At 45.2% G+C, this 22,110-nt stretch overlaps 1 protein-coding gene across 1 annotated transcript in view; it reads left to right on the top strand.

The window, feature by feature from the left end:
• ACOXL (acyl-CoA oxidase like) overlaps positions 1 to 22,110 on the top strand; it is a 271,420-nt gene that overhangs the window by 227,719 nt on the left and 21,591 nt on the right. Inside the window, exon 16 of the mRNA XM_038765552.1 lies at positions 11,558 to 11,628. Within this exon, the coding sequence (XP_038621480.1) occupies positions 11,558 to 11,628 (71 nt within the window). The remainder of the gene's footprint in view (positions 1 to 11,557; positions 11,629 to 22,110) is intronic.

Raw genomic sequence — 22,110 nt, forward strand, 5'->3', positions numbered from 1 at the left:
TTTGAGCTGGTGAGGGGGTGGAGGGAATCTTTTCCAACCAATTTCATTAAAGTTTGGCTAATGGAGGTCACTTCCCCTCAGAATCAGTGAGGAATGCTGGGAGAAAAAGAAAAGCCGCCTACGTTCCTCTCACTGAGCCTGGAAATTGTAGCGCTAATTCTGCCAGCTTTGTAAGAACCAGGCAACTTCTGGCTCTGGGCTCATAATAGCGTTTTTTATTGTATTTAAGTGCTTACTATATGCCGGGCACTGTATTAATCCCTGGGGTACATATAAGATAATCAGGTTAGTCGCAATACCTATCCCACATAGGGCTCGCAGTCTTAATCCCCATTTTACAGATGAGGTAACTGAGGCACAGAGGAGGCGAAATGACTTGTTCAAGATCACGCAGCAGCCAAGTGGCAGAGCCAGGATTAGAACCCAGGTCCTCTGACTTCCAGACTCGTGCTTTTTCCAGTAGCCTATGCAGCTTCTCTCAGTTTAGACGAGGGATTCTTTTGTAAATTATTACATGGCCAAAACAGTCAATCAATTAACAAATGGCATTTACTGAGCACTTACTATGTGCAGAGCACTGTACCAAATGCTGGGTAGAGGACAAGACAACAGAACAAGAAACCCTACAGATAGAAGTGAGCTTATTTGTAGACTGTTTCATCTTGTGACACTTATAAATGGATCATTTCCATACAGTGATAACAATTACCAGTATTGAGGTATTCATTAAGCTCTTACCCTGTGACAAGCATTGTGCTGGGCATGTCGCCCCCCCCCCACCCCCTAAAAAAAATCTCCAGTGGTTGCCTATCAATCTTTGCATGAAGCAAAAGCTCCTCACTCTTGGCTTCAAGGCTGTCCATCACTTTGCCCCCTCCTACCTCACCTCCCTTCTCTCCTTCTCCAGCCCAGCCCGCACACTCCGCTCCTCTGCCGCCGTTAACCTCCTTACTGGGCCTCGTTGTCACCTGCCCTGCCGTCGACCCCTGGCCCATGTCCTCCTTCTGGCCTGGAATGTGTCTCTCTTTATTGCTGAATTATACTTTCCAAGCGCTTAGTACAGTGCTCTGCACCCAGAGCTCAATAAATACGATTGAATGGATATATAAAATGTAATCAGGTCAGATATGGTCTCTGTGCATTAGAGTTTACCACCGCCCAAGCGTGAGGAGATACAAATGAAAATTTCTGCCAATCTACTTCAGGTGGTTAACTGTCTGTCATGTTGTACTGAACTTAATTGCCTTAAAAATATGTTTACGCTAATTAAGATGGAAAGAAGTTTGTGGTTCTCTTCTGAAAGTGTGGGTTTGGCTAATGTAGCCCTCTGGACTGTAATCTCCCTCTATACTGTAAGCTCACTGAAGGCAGGTACTATGTCTATTATATTGTTCTATTATATTCTCCTAAGTGCTTTTACAGTGCTCTGTACACAGTAAGGGATCAATAAATATGGCTGATTGATTGATAGTGTGCCAGCTTAATAACTTATTTTTATATTTATGATGATTATTGTATTTCTAAAGTCCTTACTTTGTGCTGAGCACTGTGCTAGCCACCTGGTTGAAACCCAAGATAATCAGTTCAGACCCCGGCCTCACTGGGTCCAGAGTATCATCTACAAAACAGGAATAAATCACAATCAATCATATTTATTGAGTACTTATTATCCACAGTACACCGTACTAAGTGCTTAAGAGAGTACATTATCGATCAGTGGTATCTATTGAGTGCTTACTATGTGTGATTAACTTGTATCTACCCCAGAGCTTAGAACAGGGCTCAGCACATAGTAAGTGCTTAGGAAGTTTGCCTTAAAAATATGATTATGCTAATTAAGATGGAAAGAAGTTTGTGGTTCTCTTCTGAAAGTGTGGGTTTGGCTAATGTAGCCCTCTGGACTGTAATCTCCCTCTATACTGTAAGCTCATTGAGGGCAGGGAATATGTCTATTATATTGTTCTATTATATTCTCCTAAGTGCTTTTACAATGTGCTGTACACAGTAAGGACTCAATAAATGTGGCTGATTGATTGATAGTGTGCCAGCTTAATAACTTATTTTTATATTTATGATGATTATTGTATTTCTAAAGTCTTTACTTTGTGCTGTGCACTGTGCTAGCCAGCTGGTTGAAACCCAAGATAATCAGTTCTGACTCTGGCCTCACTGGGTCCAGAGTGTCATCTACAAAACAGGAATAAATCACAATCAATCCTATTTATTGAGTACTTATTATCCGCAGTGCACTGTACTAAGTGCTTAAGAGAGTACATTATTGATCAGTGGTATCTATTGAGTGTTTACTATGTGTGATTAACTTGTATCTACCCCAGAGCTTAGAACAGGGCTCAGCACATAGTAAGTGCTTAAGAAGTTCTATGATTATTTATTATTATTAAAGCATTGTATTATTATTAAAGCATTGAGAAGCAGTGTTGCTCAGTGGAAAGAGCATGGGCTTTGGAGTCAGAGGTCATGGGTTCATATCCCAGCTCCGCCAATTGTCAGCTGTGTGACTTTGGGCAAGTCATTTAATTTCTCCGTGCCTCAGTTACCTCATCTGTAAAATGGGGATTAAGACTGTGAGCCCCCCTGTGGGACAACCTGATCACCTTGTAACCTCCCCAGCTCTTAGTACAGTGGTTTGCACATAGTAAGCACTTAATAAATGCCATTATTATTATTATTATTATTATTGTATTAGCGATTAGGAGAGGACAATACAACAGTGTTTGGTCAGTGGTTGTTCCTCTGACCCTAGTGCAAGAGATTATACTAGGGGCTTGAGAACAGAAGCCTGAGGCATCTTTTTTACCCACAGGGAACTGACCATCCAACCCTTGAGACGGATGTGAAAAATATTTTCAAATAGCGTGATCAGTGTAAATAATTGTGGAATAAATAATTCCCCCTCCAAACTGTAACCTCATTGAGTGCAGGGAGTATGTCTACAAACTCTGTTGTATTGTGCTCTCCCAAGCGCTTACTAGAGTGCTCTGCATAGAGTTAGCACTCAATAAATACCACTGATTGATTGATTGACTGTACATATGACTGAATAGACACAGACCCACTGTGTCTGAGAGGACCCCCGGGTTTTTTTTTTTTAAATGGTATTTAATAATTGCGGTATTTGTCAAGCGCATACTTTGTGCCAGGCACTCTACTAAGCAATGGGGTGGATACAAGCAAATTGGGTTGGACACAGTCTCTGTCTCACTTGGGGCTCACAGTCTCAACCCCTAGTTTACGGATGAGGTAACTGAGGCCCAGAGAAGCAAAGTGACTTGCCCAAAGTCACAAAGCAGCTACATGGCGGAGGCAGGATTAGAACCCAGGCCCTTCTGACGCTCAGGCCATGCTTTATCCACTAGAGAAGCAGCATGGCTCAGTGGAAAGAGCCCGGGCTCTGGAGTCAGAGTTTATGGGTTCAAATGCCAGCTCCACCACTTGTCAGCTGTGTGACTTCAGGCAAGTCACTTCACTTCTCTGGGCCTCAGTGACCTCATCTGTCAAATGGGGATGAAGACTGTGAGCCCCACGTGGGACAACCTGATCACCTTGTAACCTCCCCAGTGCTTAGAACAGTGCTTTGCACATGGTAAGCTCTTAATAAATGGCATCATTATTATTATTATTAGGCCGCTACTGTTCCACTGTTGTCTGGGGAGCCATTGACAAAGAAGCAGCCACTGGAACATTGCTGCTGGTTTCTAATCCGGCTGGGGATTACACCTAGCTAAGACCTGGGTTCTAATTTGCCTCTGCCACTTGTCTGCCGTTTGTCCTTGGGCAAGTACTTAACTTCTCTATACCTCAGTTGCCTCACCTGAAAAATGGGAGTTAAGACTCTCCACCCCATTGGGGACATGGACTGTGTCCAACCTGATTACTTTGAATCTACCCCAGGCAAAGAACAGTGTCTGGCACATAGTATGTGCTTAACAAATACTATTTATAAAAACTAAACAAAACAAAAAACATTGCCTCCAGAGACTTCCTTAGGGAAATCTCTCTGTGCCCTAAGGGCTGAGACTGTGGAATCTCTCTGCTGGGATTTTTGTCCAGAAACTTACGGGTTTGGACGGATTCTTTCCCCTTATGGTCTCCCAGCACCTCTGACCAGCCACTCCACTCCTTTCTCATGAAGTACAGCGTTCTGCACACAGTAAACGCTTAATAAATATGATTGAATGAATGAAGTGGTGGGAAGAGCACGAGCGACGTTCCAGAGAAGCAGCGTGGCCTAGTAGATAGAGCACGGGCCAGGAAGTTAGAAGGACTTGGGTTCTGATCTTATTTATTTATTTATCTTACTCTATTTATTTATTTTACTTGTACATGTTCTATTTATTTTATTTTGTTAATATGTTCTGTTTTGTTCTCTGTCTCCCCCTTCTAGACTGTGAGCCCACTGTTGGGTAGGGATCGTCTCTATATGTTGCCAACTTGTACTTCCCAAGTACAGTGCTCCGCACACAGTAAGCGCTCAATAAATACGAATGAATGAATGAATGAATGAATGAATGAATCTTGGCTCCACTATGTGACCTTGGGCTAGTCACTTCACTTCTCTGCGCCTCAGTTCCCTCATCTGTAAAATGGGAATGAAGGCTGTGAGTCCCATGTGGGACAGGGACCGTGCCAGTCTTCAGTTTGTATGTATCCCAACACTTAGAACAGTGTCTGGAACCTACTGTACTTTTCCAAGCCCTTAGTGTAGTATAGTATATCTGCTCATAGTAAGCACTCAGTAAATTTGACTGATTGATTAACAAATACCTTAAAAAAGTGGTGGGACTCCAGAGCGGATATGAAGAAGGAGAGAGGAGGATTCTCACTCCTCCCACTCACTGGCACAATCTGAAATCGAGGGTAGACAATAAGGTGGAACGTGACAAGAGCAGAAGAGAGCTTGTTGTGGGGAAAAGGTGTTTCTGTTTATTGTTGTTTTATTGTTATATTGTAATCTCCCAAGCGCTTAGTACAGTGCTGTACACACAGTAAGCGCTCAGTAAATATAAATGAGAAGGGAAAGGGAAGGTGAGGGCGCTCACCTGCTCCCACCTGACGAAGTGGGGATCTTAGAGTGGAGGTGAGCTCCTACTGAGAGCTCACCTCCTCCAGGAGGCCATCCCAGATTGAGCCCTCTTTTTCTTCTCCTCCTCCCCATCCCCCCTGCCCTACCTCCTTCCCCTCCCCACAGCACCTATATATATATTTGTACAGATTTATTACTCTATTTATTTTACTTGTACATATTTACTATTCTATTTATTTTGTTAATGATGTGCATCTAGCTTTATTTCTGTTTATTGTGATGACTTGACACCCGTCCACATGTTTTGTTGTCTATCTTCCCCTTCTAGACTGTGAGCCTGTTGTTGGGTAGGGACCGTCTCTATAAGTTGCCAACTTGTACTACCCAAGCACTTAGTACAGTGCTCTGCACACAGTAAGCGCTCAATAAATATGATTGAATGAAAGAATGAAAAGGTGACCAGCCACGACTGTCCCTTCTCCCCCTCCGGACCCCCTCCCCGGCCTCGCCTCCCCCGAGGCCTACGGCTCCGCTCACCCTCTGATCCCCGACTCTGTGGAAAGCGTAGGCCTCGAAGCATTTGCTTCGACGAGCCTCTCCGTGTTGACTCGAAAAAACAAAACTAGAATTCTCTATGCAAAAACAGAACTTTTTTTTTTTCGGCCTTGTTTCTTTGTTCTGCCGTGGAAGAAGAGGTGGGTGGGGGACATTAGAGACCTGGAGTGACAGACAGTCGTGCAAAACAAGCCCCAGAGCTGCAGCAGCCCGAAGTGAGAAAATACGGCCCGTCACAGGCACCACCCATGAGGGAAGAAGAGGGCGGAGGGACACCCACAAGTGGTTTCCCCTTTGCTAGCCAAATTTCAACAAATCCCCAGCTAAAGAGGAGGAGGAGCTCTTGACGGTGATCTCTGAGGCAAATGAGACATTGTGGTGGGGGAAGGGGGAGAAGACGAGTGAAGGAAGAGGGATAGCAGGATGGTCTAGTGGATAGAGCAAGGGCCTAGGAGCCAGAAGGACCTGAGTTTTAATCCCAGCTCTGTCACTTGTGTACAAGTCACTTCGCTTCTCTGTGCCTCGGTGACCTCATCTGCAAAATGAAGATGAAGGCTGTGAGCACCATGTGGGACACAGTCCGTGTCCAACACGATTCCCTTGTATCTACCTCAGCGCTCAGGACAGTGCTTCACACAGAGTAAGCGCTCAACAAAAACCATCATTATTATTATCAGACTACATAAAGGAGAGCAAAGGTCCAAAGCCCTCCCCTGCCCACGCCGTAATGAACAGTTGGGAAGACAAGAAGTCTGAGACTGTGACTCTGCTCTGGGTCGAAGTTGACCCCGAGGTCAATTCAAGAAATACTTCCATTTATCTGGACTTCTGGCGGGCCTACCTCTCTAAGGAAAAATTGTTCCTCTGGATGTGGCGGCTGCCCGCATGGGGTACTGCCATGGTTAGAGGATACTGCAGTGGACGGGAGCCACTGTAGCCATTATGGGGAGGAAACGGGCCTCCTTTGAATCTTTAATGGTTTTGTTGCTGATTCTGGGTTTAGACTGCAACTTCTTGAGACCAGAGGTCATTTCTACCAATTGCATTGTACTCTCCCAACCAACCTAATACAGTGCTCTGCACCAAGTAAGTGCTCAATAAATAATAATAACAATAATGATGGCATTTATTAAGTGCTTACTATGTGCAAAGCACTGTTCTAAGCGCTGGGGAGGTTACAAGGTGATCAGGTTGTCCCACGGGGGGCTCACAGTCTTAACCCCCATTTTACAGATGAGGTAACAGGCACAGAGAAGTGAAGTGACTTGCCCAAAGTCACACAGCTGACAATTGGCAGAGCCGTGATTTGAACCTATGAACTCTAACTCCAAAGCCTGGGCTCTTTCCACTAAGCCACGCACTGATGGATTGATTTCTTTTTTCCCAGGGAGCCAAGTTTTAAAGGAAACCCCATGGATGCCCTTACTGAGAACTCATTTATCCGATCAATCAATTAATGGTATTTATTGAGGGACAATTCGATGAAAGGCATTGTACTAAGCATAGGGCAGAGTTCAACAGTAGTAGCCATACACTACCTGCTCTCAAGAGGCTTTCAGTCTAATGGGAGAGACAGACTGATTTTTTTATGGTATTTCTTCAGCACTTGTTATGTACCGGGCACTATACTAAGCCCTGGGGTGGATATAAAATAATCAGGTTGGGCACAGTCCCTGTCCCACATGGGGCTCACAGCTTTAGTCCCCATTTTACAAAAGAGGGAACTGAAGCCCAGAGAAGTGAAGTGACTTGCCCAGGGTCATATAACAGAAAAGTGGCAGCCGGGATTAGAACCCAGGTTCTCTGACTCCTGGGCCCTTGGTTTTTCCACTAGGCCATGCTCCTTCTCATTATTGAGAAGCAGCGTGGAAAGAGGAAAGAGTGGAAAGAGTGGCTTTGGAGTCAGAGGTCAGGGGTTCAAATCCCTGCTCCACCAGTTGTCAGCTGTGTGACTTTGGGCTAGTCACTTAACTTCTCTCTGCCTCAGTTACCTCATCTGTGAAATGGGGATTAAGACTGTGAGCCCCCCATGGGACAACCTGATCACCTTGTAACCTCCCCAGTGCTTAGAACAGTGGTTTGCACATAGTAAGCACTTAATAAATGCTATGATTATTATTATTATTATTATTATTATTTCCAGATAGTGAAAGCAGCAGGAAGAATGAGGATAAAGCAGGAAGCAGTAGGAGCAACCCCAGAATGAAAGAGATGAATAATTGAAGTTGCAGATTAATACAAATCAATGCATAAATGTAAACTTATGTACACCAGCGGTGAGGTTAAAATGCACAGGTGCCAAGGGTGGGTGTTGAGCTGACAAGATTGTGGTGTTGTGAATTTTGTGAATTGATTGGGGAAGATTTCTTGGAGGAGGTTGGATTTTTGGAGGCTTTTGAAAATAGAAAGAGCTTTGGTCGAGCAGATGTGGGAGAGTTTGGGAGATTGGTGGAGTGACATCTCTTTCTCTGTCTCTGTCTGTCTCTGTCTCTAACACTCTTTCTCTGTCTCTGTCTCTCTCTCTCCCTCTCTATCTCCAAAGAAGCTTCCAGCTTTGAAACCGTGAGTTTAACTCCTACCATCACCTCTGCTTGGCAGTTAGTTATTGCTTTAAGACGATCCCAACCATTTTAGCAGCCAGGAAGACATTTGCCTTAGAGGTTGAAATGTTTACATCCCGTTATGGAACTGAACATTGAAATCAAGGGGCGGAGAATTGAGGAAGCTGACTTCAGCCACTAAAGCGTCTTCAAGGAAATTAGAAAAAGCTAAAGGAATCCAGCTGAATTTTGCCAGTGTTTGTTTTAGTGCACTTAGAGTTTATTCTCTACAGACATACATCCTGTTGAAGAAATAGGTCTAAATAACAATAGAATTAGATGATTTGAGAAGCAGTGTGGCCTATTGGCAAGAGCACGGGCCTGGGGGTCGGAGGACCTGGGTTCTAATTCTGGCTCTAGCACTCGTCTGCTGGGTGATCTTGGGCAAGTCACTTTGCTTCTCTGGGCCTCCGTTTCCTCATTTATAAAATGGGGATTCAGTACCTGTTCTCCCACCTACTCAGATTGTGAGCCCTATGTGGGACTGGGACTGTGTCCAACCTGATGAACTACCCCAGTGCTTAGTAGAACGGTGCTTGCTTAGAATAGTAAGCGCTTAACAAATATTAGTATTATTACTATCATTACTATTAGTACTGTTTCTACTGGACTTAACTTGGGTTTTTTGTCTTTGACTATTTAAAAATATAGGGGGAAGAATAGAGCAAAATATGTTATATGATAAGACCTGGAATTTGTAGATGCTTTTATTTTTTCAAAACAGTTTCACATTAATTACCTTATTTTATAATGATAATAATAATGGTATTTGTTAAGCACTTATGTGCAAAGCACTGTTCTAAGCACTGGGGGGGAAACAAGGTGATCAGGTTGTCCCACATGGGGCTCACAGCCTTAATTCCCATTTTACAGATGAGGTAACCGAGGCACAGAGAAGTCAAGTGACCTGCCCAGAGTCACATAGCTGACAAGTGGCAGAGCCAGGATTAGAACCCGTGACCTCTGACTCCCAAGCCTGTGCTCTTTCCACTGAGCCATGCTGCTTCTTGTGCTTCTCTTTTATACGTTCACAATCGTCCCTGTGAGATTGGGGAGGCAGGTGTTTTATCCCCATTATACAGAAGGAAAAACTGAGGCCCAGGGAGCTGAATCAATCAATCAATCAATCATATTTATTGAGCGCTTACTGTGTGCAGAGCACTGTACTAAGCGCTTGGGAAGCACAAGTTGGCAACATATAGAGACAGTCCCTACCCAACAGTGGGCTCCCAGTCTAGAAGGGGGAGAGTAGACAGTAATCGCTCAATAAATATGATGTTTTGATTGTTGGATGTTCCTTCCATCTCAGGGCTGGTGCTTTATCTACCTCAGCATGTGTGGCTCTTCCCCGAACAGGGCTTTCAGTGTTTGGTTTTGTTTTTTTGGTTTTATTTTTTGCTGGGCTGGCAGGGGAAGGGGAGGAGAGGATGGAAAGAGGGGGTGATCTTCCTCCCCCACTTCTCTCCCTGAAGCTCTGGGGCCTCTCTTCCCCTTCCTGATTGCCGAAACTGAACGAGGGTCAGCCTCTGCTCCCATATAGATTATTTGTGAGTTTACAGTTATAGTCTCCGTGAGGCTTGTGAGCTGCTTCTCGCATTGCTTTACTGGCTGGGAGGAATTACCGCGTGGCATTTAGAGATGAACAGTCCTGGGAGAAGCCTCCAAAGCAAAGGTGGAGGATCCATGCCCGTTGATAACGGGCATAGGAACTGCCCATTGCAGACTGAGAGTTTCAAGTCAGAAGGGTGAGCCGGGGCTGAGAGATGGACCTGAATCTGAAAGTGATAGGGAATTAGAGGTGACGTGGCAGTTTGAAAACGATGCAGGGAAACACTTTTGTGCCAGATAGATCAGAAGGGAGGCCAGGGAAGAGATGGCTTCAGCAGCCAGCAGATCGGGAACAATAGGTATATTACATCGACTGAGTTTTTTACGGTACAAATAATAAAAACAAATGGCTTCATAGACTGAACTCTTACAGACCACTGAAATTATCAGGTAACTTACCAAGAAAATACTCATGTGACCATCAAGTGAGGGTCACATTTTCCCTCTCCCACCCCCTTCTGCATCACCTTTGCTCTTGGACTTTAATTCGCCCTACCCTCAGCCCCTCAGGATATAATAATAATAATAATGATGGCATTTGTTAAGCGCTTACTATGTGCAAAGCACTGTTCTAAGCATTGGGGAGGATACAAGGTGATCCGGTTGTCCCAGGTGGGGCTCACAGTCTTAATCCCCATTTTACAGATGAGGTAACCGAGGCACAGAGAAGTGAAATGACTTGCTCAAAGTCACACAGCTGACAATTGGTGGAGCCAGAATTAGAACCCATGATCTCTGACTCCCAAGTCCGGGCTCTTTCCACTGAGCCACTCACACATCCACGATTTATTTTCATGTCCGTCTCCCCCTCTAGACTATAAGTGCCTTGTGAGCAGGGAACGTGTCTACTAACTTTTTAAAATTGTATCATCCCAGGTGTTTGTACAGGGCTCTGTACACAGTAAGCTCTCAATAAATACAATCGATCGATTGAACAAGTAACCAAAATGCTCTCTAACAGGGCCTCACCATTCATTCATTCATTCAATCGATTTATTGAGCACTTACTGTGTGCACAGCACTGTACTAAGCGCTTGCGAAGTACAAGTTGGCAACATATTGAGACAGTCCCTACCCAACAGCGGGCTCACAGTCTCACCATCTATCAATTTTTTCCTGTCCTTAGAGTAGACAACCAAGGCCGTAGAAAAAATGCTGGTTGCAGGTATTTGGGGATTCCCTGGCTTGTGGTTGAAGCAGCATGGCTAAGTGGAAAGAGCATGGCCTTTAGAGTCAGAGGTCATGGGTTCAAATCCTGACCAGTTGTCAGCTGTGTGACTTTGGGCAAGTCACTTAACTTCTCTGTGCCTCAGTTACCTCATCTGTAAAATGGGGATTAAGACTGTGAGCCCCCCGTGGGACAACCTGATCACCTTATAACCTCCCCAGCACTTAGAACAGTGCTTTGCACATAGTAGGCACATAATAAATGCCATTATTATTATTATTATTATTATTATTATTATTATTATTATTATTCTCACGTGCGTGAACCGTCAATGGGGTGAAGGGCCTATAAATCCAGGAGAGGTGTAGAAATATCCTGTAGCATTTGGGAAATAGGTCTACCTGCTGGTTGCGTCCTCTTTGGGGCCAGATTTAGGGAGATAGGAACGCCCGCCGTCCCAAACAGTGCGAGAGACGAAGTCATTTTGCCGGACGAATTCTCCGTTCGGCTCAGCAGAGCGAAAGTGCCACCTCTTAGAAATGAAGTAGCTGATGACCACTGTGCTTTCTTCTCCTTTTTCAGTAACTTTGGAACAGTTCTCAGCAGCTGTGGTGAACTGCCGTGATGCCGAGGACCAGGCTCTTTTAATGAAGGTAGGGTGAGCGGATAAAATCCCTCTTTCCTTAATACACTGAACACGTTTACTACCCCGAGGATGGTTTCATTTTACAAGAGGGAGTGAATTTATCATCTCTGAATTTTTACACTCTGTGGGGATAAACTTGTCAGCAAAGAGTAGGAGGCTTTGCTAGTTAATGAGCAATACCGCTGTCTGTAGAGTTCATGAGAATGACAGGAAAGTGGGTGTTAGGGTACTAGAAGGGAATTTACTTAATTCTCAAGAGATCTCTGTTGTTTCTATTTAAACATGTCTGACAGGGGCTTGGGTTTTTAGCAGATTTATGATGGTTGGTCAAGTTCCACGTCGCTCTCCATATTTTTAAATTAAGATAAAGGCTTTTCTACTTAGGGTCTCCTTCGCATGCACTTGTGTTTCGAAGAATAGCCCTGTGTGATACTTAATGCAGTGGGGATTGTGTGTCTCTCAACACGTACTGTAAGAAAACTTTGCTTTTTTATGGTATTTGTTAAGTGCTTACTAAGTGTCAAGGACTGTTCTAAGTGCTGGGTTAGATACGAGCTAATCAGGTTGGACATATTCATTCATTCAATCGTATTTATTGGGCGCTTACTGTGTTCAGGGCACTGCACTAAGCGCTTGGGAAGTACAAGTTGGCAACATATAGAGACGGTCCCTACCCAACAACAGGCCCACAGTTTAAAACACGTAGACAGGTGTCAAAACCATCAGAATAAATAGAATTATAGCTATATGCACATCATTAATAAAATAGAGTAGTAAATATGTACAAGTAAAATAAATAGAGTAATAAGTATGTACAAATACATCCTAGTGTTGTGGGGAGGGGAATGATGTAGGGCTGGGGGGTGATGGGGAGGGGAGGAGGAGAGGAGGAAGGTAGACCCCATCCCACATGGGGTTCACATTCTTAATCCCCATTTCACAGTTGAGGTAACTGAGGCACAGAGAAGTGAAGTGACCTGCCCAAGGGCACACAGCAGACAAGTGGTGGAGCCGGGATGAGAATCCACGACCTTCTCACTCGCAGGCCTGGGCTCTATCCACTAGGCCAAGCTGCTTCAGTTCTCGGTAATATTTTCCCTTCCTCTTCTCTACTCAAAAAGAATTCACCCAAAAACTATATCAAAGTGATGGGCACTGTTGTTGTTTTTTTTGTAAATTTGGAAAAACCTGCACGATAAGTTGCTTTCAAATGTATCTATGCACTGTTCAACTGTGTCCCAAGAGAGAAAGGAAGGTAAGACAGAAATTTGGGTGAAAATAGAAAAGGCTGTGAATCTTGGTGAATCACTCTCTTTCTCTCTTTCTCAATCTTGCTCTCTCTATCTCTTTCCATTTCTTTTCCACTCTACCCACATCTACCTAACCCCTTCTCTTACACCCCCCACCCCCTCTCATAACCTGAGATACATGATTTCAGTGGGAAATGTCTTCTCTCTGGCCCTGCCTAGGATGTTGACAGGGGGTGGGCCTAGTTTCTGCCTGCATCTTTTAGTTTTTAGAGAGAGATGTTCGTTCCAAAGACAGAAGCGCTGGCTCCAAATCTCTTCTGATTCACGCTTGAAACCTGCACCCTGCCTGACCCCAGCCATAATCTCAGATTTTTTTTTTTATGCTATTTTTTAAGCACTTACTATGTGCTGGGTCCTGTACTAAGCACTGGGGTAGATACAAGCTACTTTTACTAATAATTGTGGTACTTGTTAAGCACTTTCATTCATTCATTCATTCAATCGTATTTATTGAGCGCTTACTATGTGCAGAGCACTGTACTAAGTGCTTGGGAAGTACAAGTTGGCAACATACAGAGACAGTCCCTACCTAACAGCAGGCTCACAGTCTAGAAGGGGGAGACAGACAACAAAAAAAAATAATAATAATAATGGCACTTATTAAGCACTTACTATGTGCAAAGCACTCTTCTAAGCACTGGGGAGGCTTCAAGATGATCAGATTGTCCCATAGGGGGCCTCACAGTCTTAATCCCCATTTTACAGATGAGGTAACTGAGGCCCAGAGAAGTAAAGTGACTTGCCCAAAGTCACACAGCTGACAATTGGCGGAGCCGGGATTTGAACCCCTGACCTCCGACTCCAAATCCCGTGCTCTTTCCACTGAGCTGGCTCTGCCAGTTGTCAACGTGGTCAGGTGTCAAGTCATCAGAATAGATAGAAGTAAAGCTAGATGCACATCATTGGCAAAATAAATAGAATAGTAAATATGTACAAATAAAATAAATAGAGTAATAAATCTGTACAAACACATATACTGGAGAGCATTCCAGGCCAGAGGCAAGATGTGGGCAACACGTTGGAAGCAAGATCGATGAGATATTCTGTTTCTCCCCTCCTCTGCCCCTCTGCTTTCTGCAGCCCTACCTCAACTCAGCTCCTCCTCAAGTGAGCAGAAATCAGGCCCCCTTACACTAATTCCTTAGGATGCGTTACCTGGTGAATCTGCAGACTTTTGAACTTTCAAGCTCTGTGTCTGGGTTTCCCTCAAAGCTTGTCCTTCCTTCTTCAAACAAATGAGTCCGATGACAGTCAGCTGGCCCCAGAGCGACTTCTCCGTGACCCTCGATTATGTCAGAAGGGAGTAATTTGGGGGAGGGAGGAAGAAAGTACCGCGAAGTGAGTAAGACCTTAATGAAGTATTAGTGATGTTTCATAGATCTCCTGTGCCTGTGATGGTTTAGCACGGCATCTGGAGATGTTATCACCTTATTTGCTGAAATTTGAGCACAAATCATCAAAGAAGTTTCACTGGGTTAAAAAAAGGATCGCATTCAGTTCATATTTACGGTGAAACTTCTTTATAACATTTTTCTGGTGATTGGGGTTTCTCTGAACACTATGTATTGATGTCTAATCAGCTTTCCCCTTCCTACCTCTCACATCGCCGATTTACTAGCTCAACTCAGCCCGCACACTTCTCTCCTCTTTCACCAACCTACTTGCTCTGTCTCCATCTCATCTATCTTGCTGCCGACCCCTCGCCCACGTCATCTCTGTGGCTTGGAATTCTCTCTGCCTTCATATCTGACAGACCGCCATCCTCCTCCCCTTCGAAGCCCTCCTAAAATCACATCTCCTCCAGGAGGCCTTCCCTGACTAAGCCCTCATTTCCCCCATTCCCTTTCCCTTCGGCATCACCTTTGCACTTGGAACTGTATCCTTTAGCAGCATGGCTCCATGGAAAGAGCATGGGCTTGGGAGTCAGAGGTCGTGGGTTCAAATCTCAGCTCCGCCAGTTGTCAGTTGTGTGACTTTGGGCGAGTCACTTCACTTCTCTGTGCCTCAGTTACCTCATCTGCCCCACCTGGGACAACCTGATCACCTTGTATCCTCCCCAGCGCTTAGAACAGTGCTTTGCACATAGTAAGTGCTTAACAAATGCCATCATTATTGTTATTATTCAAACACTTGATATTCACCCCACTGTCAGCCCCACAGCACTTATGTCCGTGTCCTTTTCCCCTGCCTTTTCCCCTATCTGTAATTTGTGTCCATGTCCTCACCCTCTTTATCATCATCAATCGTATTTATTGAGCGCTTACTATGTACAGAGCACTGTACTAAGCGCTTGGGAAGTACAAAAGTACAAATCTTTAGATTATAAGCTTCTTGTTGATAGGGATCTTGTCTACTAACTCACCCAAGCCCTTAGTATAGTGCTCCACACAGAAAAAGAGCTCAATAAATGCCTCTGCTTGATTGAAATTGAAAACACGAGGGTGTAGCTCTGTTTTCATGTGCCATTCGAGGCACTAGATGGAAAAATTTACATTTTAATGGTTCAAACATTACATACGGCGTGGTGGGAGTATTTTTTACATCTAAGTCCTCAGTTTGAAGGAATCTCATTATTATTATGTTCCAAGCACCGTGCTAACAGAACTTCTTATCTTCCCCCTCGAATCCTGTCCTCCCCCTGGCGATTCTGTTCTCCTCCTGTTCTCCTCCTACCTAGACTGGAGTTCGAACATAGGCCCGGGACTGGGTCCAACCTGATTATCTTCTACCTGCCCTGGCGCTTAGTACAGTGCTTGGCATATTGTAAGTGCTTAATAATTCTAACAATAATGATAAGAATAATAATCTCCTGGGTGCAAAGCACTGTTCTAAGTCTTTGGGAGAATATAATAATGTACGTAATGCTTGTCCTGAAGTGTCTTATGATCTAGTCGGGGAGACAAACACTAAAATAAATTTCAGATAGGAGGAAATAATGGAGTAGCAAGATATACATAACGATGTACATAAGTGTTATGGGGATTTGGGAGTGCTTTTTTATGGTATTTGTTAAGCGCTTACTATGTGGCAGGCACTGTTCTAAGTGCTGGGGTAGATACAAAGTAATCAGTTTGGACACAGTTCCTGTCCCACAAGGGGCTCACAGTCCCATGAGGGAACTGAGGCCCAGAGAAGTGAAGTGACTTGCCCAGGGTCACACAGCAGACAAGTGGCGGAGCCCATGTCCTTCTGACTTTCAGGTCTGGACTCTATTCATTCATTCAATCATATTTATTGAGTGCTTACTGTGCACTGTCCTAAGCACTTGGGAAGTACAGATTGGCAACATACAGAGACGGTCCCTACCCAACAACAGGCTCACAGTCTAGAAGGGGGGAGACAGACAATAAAACAAAACATGTGGACTGGTGTCAAGTCATCAGAACAAATAGAAATAAAGCTAGATGCACATCCTTAACAAAATAAATAGAATAGTAAATATGTACAAGTAAAATAAATAGAGTAATAAGTTGGCAACATATAGAGACGGTCCCTACCCTACAACAGGCTCACAGTCAAGAAGGGGGAGACAGACAATAAAACAAAACATGTGGACTGGTGTCAAGTCATCAGAACAAATTGAAATAAAGCTAGATGCACATCATTAACAAAATTAATAGAATAGTAAATATGTACAAGTAAAATAAATAGAGTAATAAATTGGCAACATATAGAGACTGTCCCTACATATAGAGATGGTCCCTACCCAACAACAGGCTCACAGTCTAGAAGGGGGAGACAGACAATAAAACAAAACATGTGGACTGGTGTCAAGTCATCAGAACAAATAGAAATAAAGCTAGATGCACATCATTAACAAAATTAATAGAATAGTAAATATGTACAAGTAAAATAAATAGAGTAATAAATCTGTACAAACATATATACAGGTGCTGTGGGGAGGGGAAGGAGGTAGGGCGGGGGGACGGGGAGGAGGAGACGAAAAAGAGGCAACTCTGCTTCTCTTAATACTTTAATGCTTAAAGTGGCAAGTGGGGCTGAAGAGGCATTTGGGGAGACAGAAGGTGTGGGGATTAGAGCTTAATCAGGGAAGGCCTCCTGGAGGAGACAGGATTTCAGAAGGGCTTTGAAGATGGGGAGAGCAGAGATCGCCCGGATGTGAAAGGAGAAGGAAGAGGTTGTGGGCAAAAGGGCAGCCGTGGGAGAGAAGAGAACAGAGCATACTGAGTAGGTCAGCTTGAGAGGAACCAAAAATTCAAATGGTGGCGTAGGAGGTTGCCCATCCACCTCCTCAGCAAACAAAAACTCCTCACCATTGGCTTTAAAATCCTCCACCACCTTGCCCCCTCACCTCCCTACTCTCCTTCTACAACCCAGCTCACCCACTTCGCTCATCTAAGTGTTGATCTTCTCACTGTGCCTCCATCTCACTTATAATAATAATAATAATGATGGTATTTGTTAAGTACTTACTACGTGCAAAGCACTGTTCTAAGCGCTGGGGAGGTTACAAGGTGATCAGGTTGTCTCATGGTGGGCTCACAGTTTTAATTGCCATTTTACAGATGAGGTAACTGAGGCACAGAGAAGTGAAGTGACTTAATAATAATAATAATGGCATTTGTTAAGCGCTTACCATGTGTCAAGCACTGTTCTAAGCGCTGAAGGGATACAAGGTAATCAGGTTGTCCCACGTGGGGCTCACAGTCTTAATACCCATTTTACAGGTGAGGGAACTGAGGCCCAGAGAAGTGAAGTGACTTGCCCAAAGTCACACAGCTGACAGTTGGTGGAGCTGGGATTTGAACCCATGACCTTTGACTCCAAAGCCCGGGCTCTTTCCACTGAGCCATGCTGCTTTTCTACTTATCTACTGTTTATCTACTTATCTCACCACCGACCACTGGCCCACCTCCTGCTTCTGGCCTGGAATGCCCTCCCCTATCAAATCAGGCAGACAATGACTCTCCCCTGCTTCAAAGCCTTATTGAAGGCACTTAATAATATTAATAATAATAATATGGCATTTATTAAGTGCTTACTATGTGCGCAGCACTGTTCTAAGCACTGGGGGGCAATACAAGATGATCAGGTTGTCCCACGTGGGCTCACAGTCTTCATCCCCATTTTACAGATGAGGGAACTGAGGCCCAGAGAAGTGAAGCCACTTGCCCAAAGTCACACAGCGGACAAGTGGCAGAGCCAGGATTTGAACCCATGAACTCTGACTCCAAAGCCCGGACTCTTTCCACTGAGCCACGCTGCTTCTCTCCTCCAAGAGGCCTTCCCAGACTAAATCCCTCCTTTACTCTTCTCCCACTCCTTTCTGCATCACCTCAACTTGCATCCCCCCTGCACCCCACCCCACCCAGCTCTACAGCACTTATGTACATATCTTTAATTTATTTATTGGTACTGATGTCTGTCTCCCTCCTCTAGGCTGTAAGTTCGCTGTGAACAGGGAATATGCCTGTTTATTGTTGTATTGTAGTCTCCCAAGGGCTAAGTACAGTGCTCTGCACACAGTAAATAATAAATACAACCGAATAAATTGAATGAATGAGGAGAAGAGAGCAGCTGAGAAGGAGGGAGAGAATGGACTGAGGGCCTGAAAGCCAATGATCAAGAGTTTTTGCTTCATGTGGAAAGGAATGGGAAGCCACTGGAGGTTTTGTGGGAGCGGGGAGATGTGGAGTTTTGGAAAAATGATCTGAACAGCAGAATGAAGTGAGGACTGCAGTTGGGAGAGGCTGGAGTCAGGGAAGGCAGCCGGGAGGCCGACACAGTAGTCAAGTCGGGATATGCCAAGTGCCTTGGCCCGTACGCTGGCCGTTTGGAGAGGAAGGGTTGGAGCCTGGAAATGTGCCTAAAGAACACACAGAGAAGCAGCATGATGGTTAGAGCACAGACCTGGGAGTTAGAAGGACCTGGGTTCTCATCCTGGCTCCTGCTGTATGACTTTGGGCAAGTCACTTCACTTCTTTGGGCCTCAGTTCCCTCCTCTGTAAAATGGGGATTAGGACTAGGAGCCCCATGGGGGACAGAGACTGTGTCCAACCTAATTACCTTGAAGCTACTCCAGCACTTAGAGTAGTGCCTGGCACATAGGAAGCCTTTAATACCATAAAAATAAAAATGAAAAAGAGCAGGCAGGATTGAGGGACTGATTGAATGTAATATATAAAGAGGGGAAGGAGGTTAGGCTTAGGATCTCTTCTGTACTGCCTTATCTTGAGTCAGACAGCCAGTCAATTGTATTTATTGAGCATTTTCTTAGTGCTAAGTGTTTGGGAGAGTATGATATAACAATATTACAGACACATTCCCTGACCACGATGAGCTTGCAGTCTTGAGAGGGAGACAGACATTAATATAAATAAATAAATGACAGCTATGTACATAAGTGCTGTGGGGCTGGGATGGGGTGGGGGGGTGAATAAAGGAAACAAGTCAGGGTGATGCAGAAGGGAGTAGAAGAGGAAAGGAAGCCTTAGTCAGGGAAAGCCCCTTGGAGGAGATGTGCCTTCAATACGGCTTCGAAGATGGGGAGAGGAATCTTCTTTCTGTCTCTGTCTGACAGGAGATAGAAGCAGCATGGCATAATGCATACAGCACAGGCCTAGGAGCCGGAAAGTCATGAGTTCTTAATCCCGGCTCCGTCTCTTGACTGCTGTGTGACCTTGGGCAAGTCACTTCACTTCTCTGTGCCTCAGTTCCCTCATCTGGAAAATGGAGATCGAGACTGTGAGCCCCTCGTGGGACAGGAACGGCGCCCAACCCGATTTGCTCGCATCTACCCCAGTGCTTAGTATAGTGCTCGGCACATAGTAAGCACTTAAACAAATACCATCATTACTATTACTGTTATTATCATAGAGGGAAGACGAAGCCAGCCAGATCCTGGGCTCCAGCCCTCCTGCTTCTAACATGGCGCCTGAGGGATCTGGGAGGGACGGAACAGAGGAAGGAGGCTGAGAGGGGCCTGAACCCTAAGCAGGGGGGGAACTAGGGGGAGATTGGTCCCTCCTGAGAGTAGCGAGGAGCCCCTGGAGTATAGGTCAGAGGAGCCCAAGGGATTTCCCCCAACTCCTCCACCTAACGGCTGTTCCTTCCTCCTCTCACCCATGTGTAGGTGGTAGCTACTATCACCAACAAACAGCTGCTTACCAACACTGGGCCATCTCAGCCACCCACAGCGATCCATGAGCAGAAGCTATGTCAAGCTCCCTCTTCCCTTCCCACAGTTTACCTGCCCCAGGAATCACCTGGCCTACTTGCTTCAGGGGTGGACACGCCACCTCTTAGTGTGTCTCTGGAACCTCCAGGCCGCCTCCCTTCCCACAATGTACCCCTCTTTGCTTCAGAAATGGACACTCTCCCTCTTAATGGGTCCCCAGAATGTCCTGGCCTCTTTCCCAACAGTGCACTCCTGATGGTTTGAGGGGCAGACCCTCCACCTCTTAAGAGGGAGCCCAATCCAGGCATCTTGCCCCGTTCCTGTGGGAATGTGGGCTGGAAAAAGTAGACTTTGGGGATTCAGTACCCCACCTCCCCTAGACTGTAAGCTTGTTTTTCATTGGGTTTTCTGATGGTATTTGTTAAGGGCTTACTTTGTGCCAGTTGCTGTAACTAAGCACAAGGAGCCAAGCAAATCAGTTTGGACACAGTCCCTGTCCCATGGGGGGCTCACAATCTTAATCTCCATTTTCCTGATGAGGTAACTGAGGCACAGGGAAGTTAAGCGACTTACCCAAGGTTACACAGCAGACAAGCGGCGGAGCCGGGATTAGAACCCAGGTCCTTCTGAAGCTCGATCCCGTGCTCTATCCACTAGGCCATGCTGCTTTTCATTGTGGGCAGGGAATGTGTCTACCGACTCTTTTGCATTTTATTCTCCCAAGTGCTTAGTACAGTGCTCTGCAGTGTGCAGTACAGCGCCAACAGCTGCCTCAGTCAAAAAGCTAGCTCGCTTTCGCTTTATTGAAGGGCAGAGCTGAGTTGAGTAGTCTCTGAAATCCAAATGAAATCTGGGTCCACTCTGTCTTCACCTCCATTTCACCTCTTCTGACTGCAGAGGCCGACAGCGCTTTGTTATTATGGTATTTGTTAAGCGCTTACTATAAGCCAGGCACTGTAATAAGCGTTGGGTAGATACAAGGTAATCAGGTTGGACATAGTCCCTGTCCCACTTGGAGTCGCAGTCTTAACCCAACCAAATGGGTAGATCATTTTCCTGCACACAATGAGCATGCAGTCTAGAGTTGGAAACAGCTATGAACTGCTACCACATTAATCCAAGCGTTTTTCCTCTCCTACCTTGATTACTACATCAGCCTCCTTGCCGACCTCCCAACCTCCTTTCTCTCCTCACTCCAGTCCATACTTCACTCTGCTGCCTGGATCAATTTTCTACTCAACCATTCAGTCCACATCTCGCCCGCCTCATGAACCCCCAGTGATTGCCCATCCACTTCGGCAACAAACAGAAATTCTTTACCATCCTCTTAAAAGCACTCCATCACCTTTCCCCCTCCTACCTCACCTACCTGATTTCCCACTGCATCTTAGCCTGCACACTTTGCCAGTCTATTCTCTGTACCTCGATGTCATCTATCTTACCCCCGACCTCTCACCCACACCCTTTCTCTGGCCTGGAACTCTTCCCCACCTTCGAAGCCTTGTTATAATCCCAATTTCAGTTCAGTTAACAAAGTCGTCGGTGAGGTAATCGGAGGCAAAACGTAGGGGGGTAGGAGAGGGACTCGGCCATACCATGATTTGATTGACTGGGGGCTTCGGAATGAGCTCAAAGCCTGGGAATTATCGGTGGGGGCAGTGGACATGAGAGTCGATGCAGGGAGGAGAAGTGGTACTGCTTAGTGGATGGAAGGGAAAATTTAGACCAAGTGAAGAGGGAGCACAATCAATGTGGCTCACTGGACAGAGCCTTGACTTGGGAGTCAGAAGGGCCTGGGTTCGAATCCCTGCTCCGCCATTTGTCATTCATTCATTCAATCGTAACTATTGAGCTCTTACTGTGTTCAGAGCATTGTCATAAGCCCTTGGAAAGTACAATTCAGCAACAGATACGGACAATCCCTGCCCAACAACTGGCTCACAGTCTAGAAGGGGGGAAACAGACATCAAAACAATTAAACAGGCATTGATAGCATCAATGTAAATTTATTCTGTGTCACCTTGGGCAAGTCACTTCACTT

Source organism: Tachyglossus aculeatus, chromosome 23 (assembly GCF_015852505.1).
Source record: "Tachyglossus aculeatus isolate mTacAcu1 chromosome 23, mTacAcu1.pri, whole genome shotgun sequence".
NCBI classification, from domain to species: Eukaryota; Metazoa; Chordata; class Mammalia; order Monotremata; family Tachyglossidae; genus Tachyglossus; species Tachyglossus aculeatus.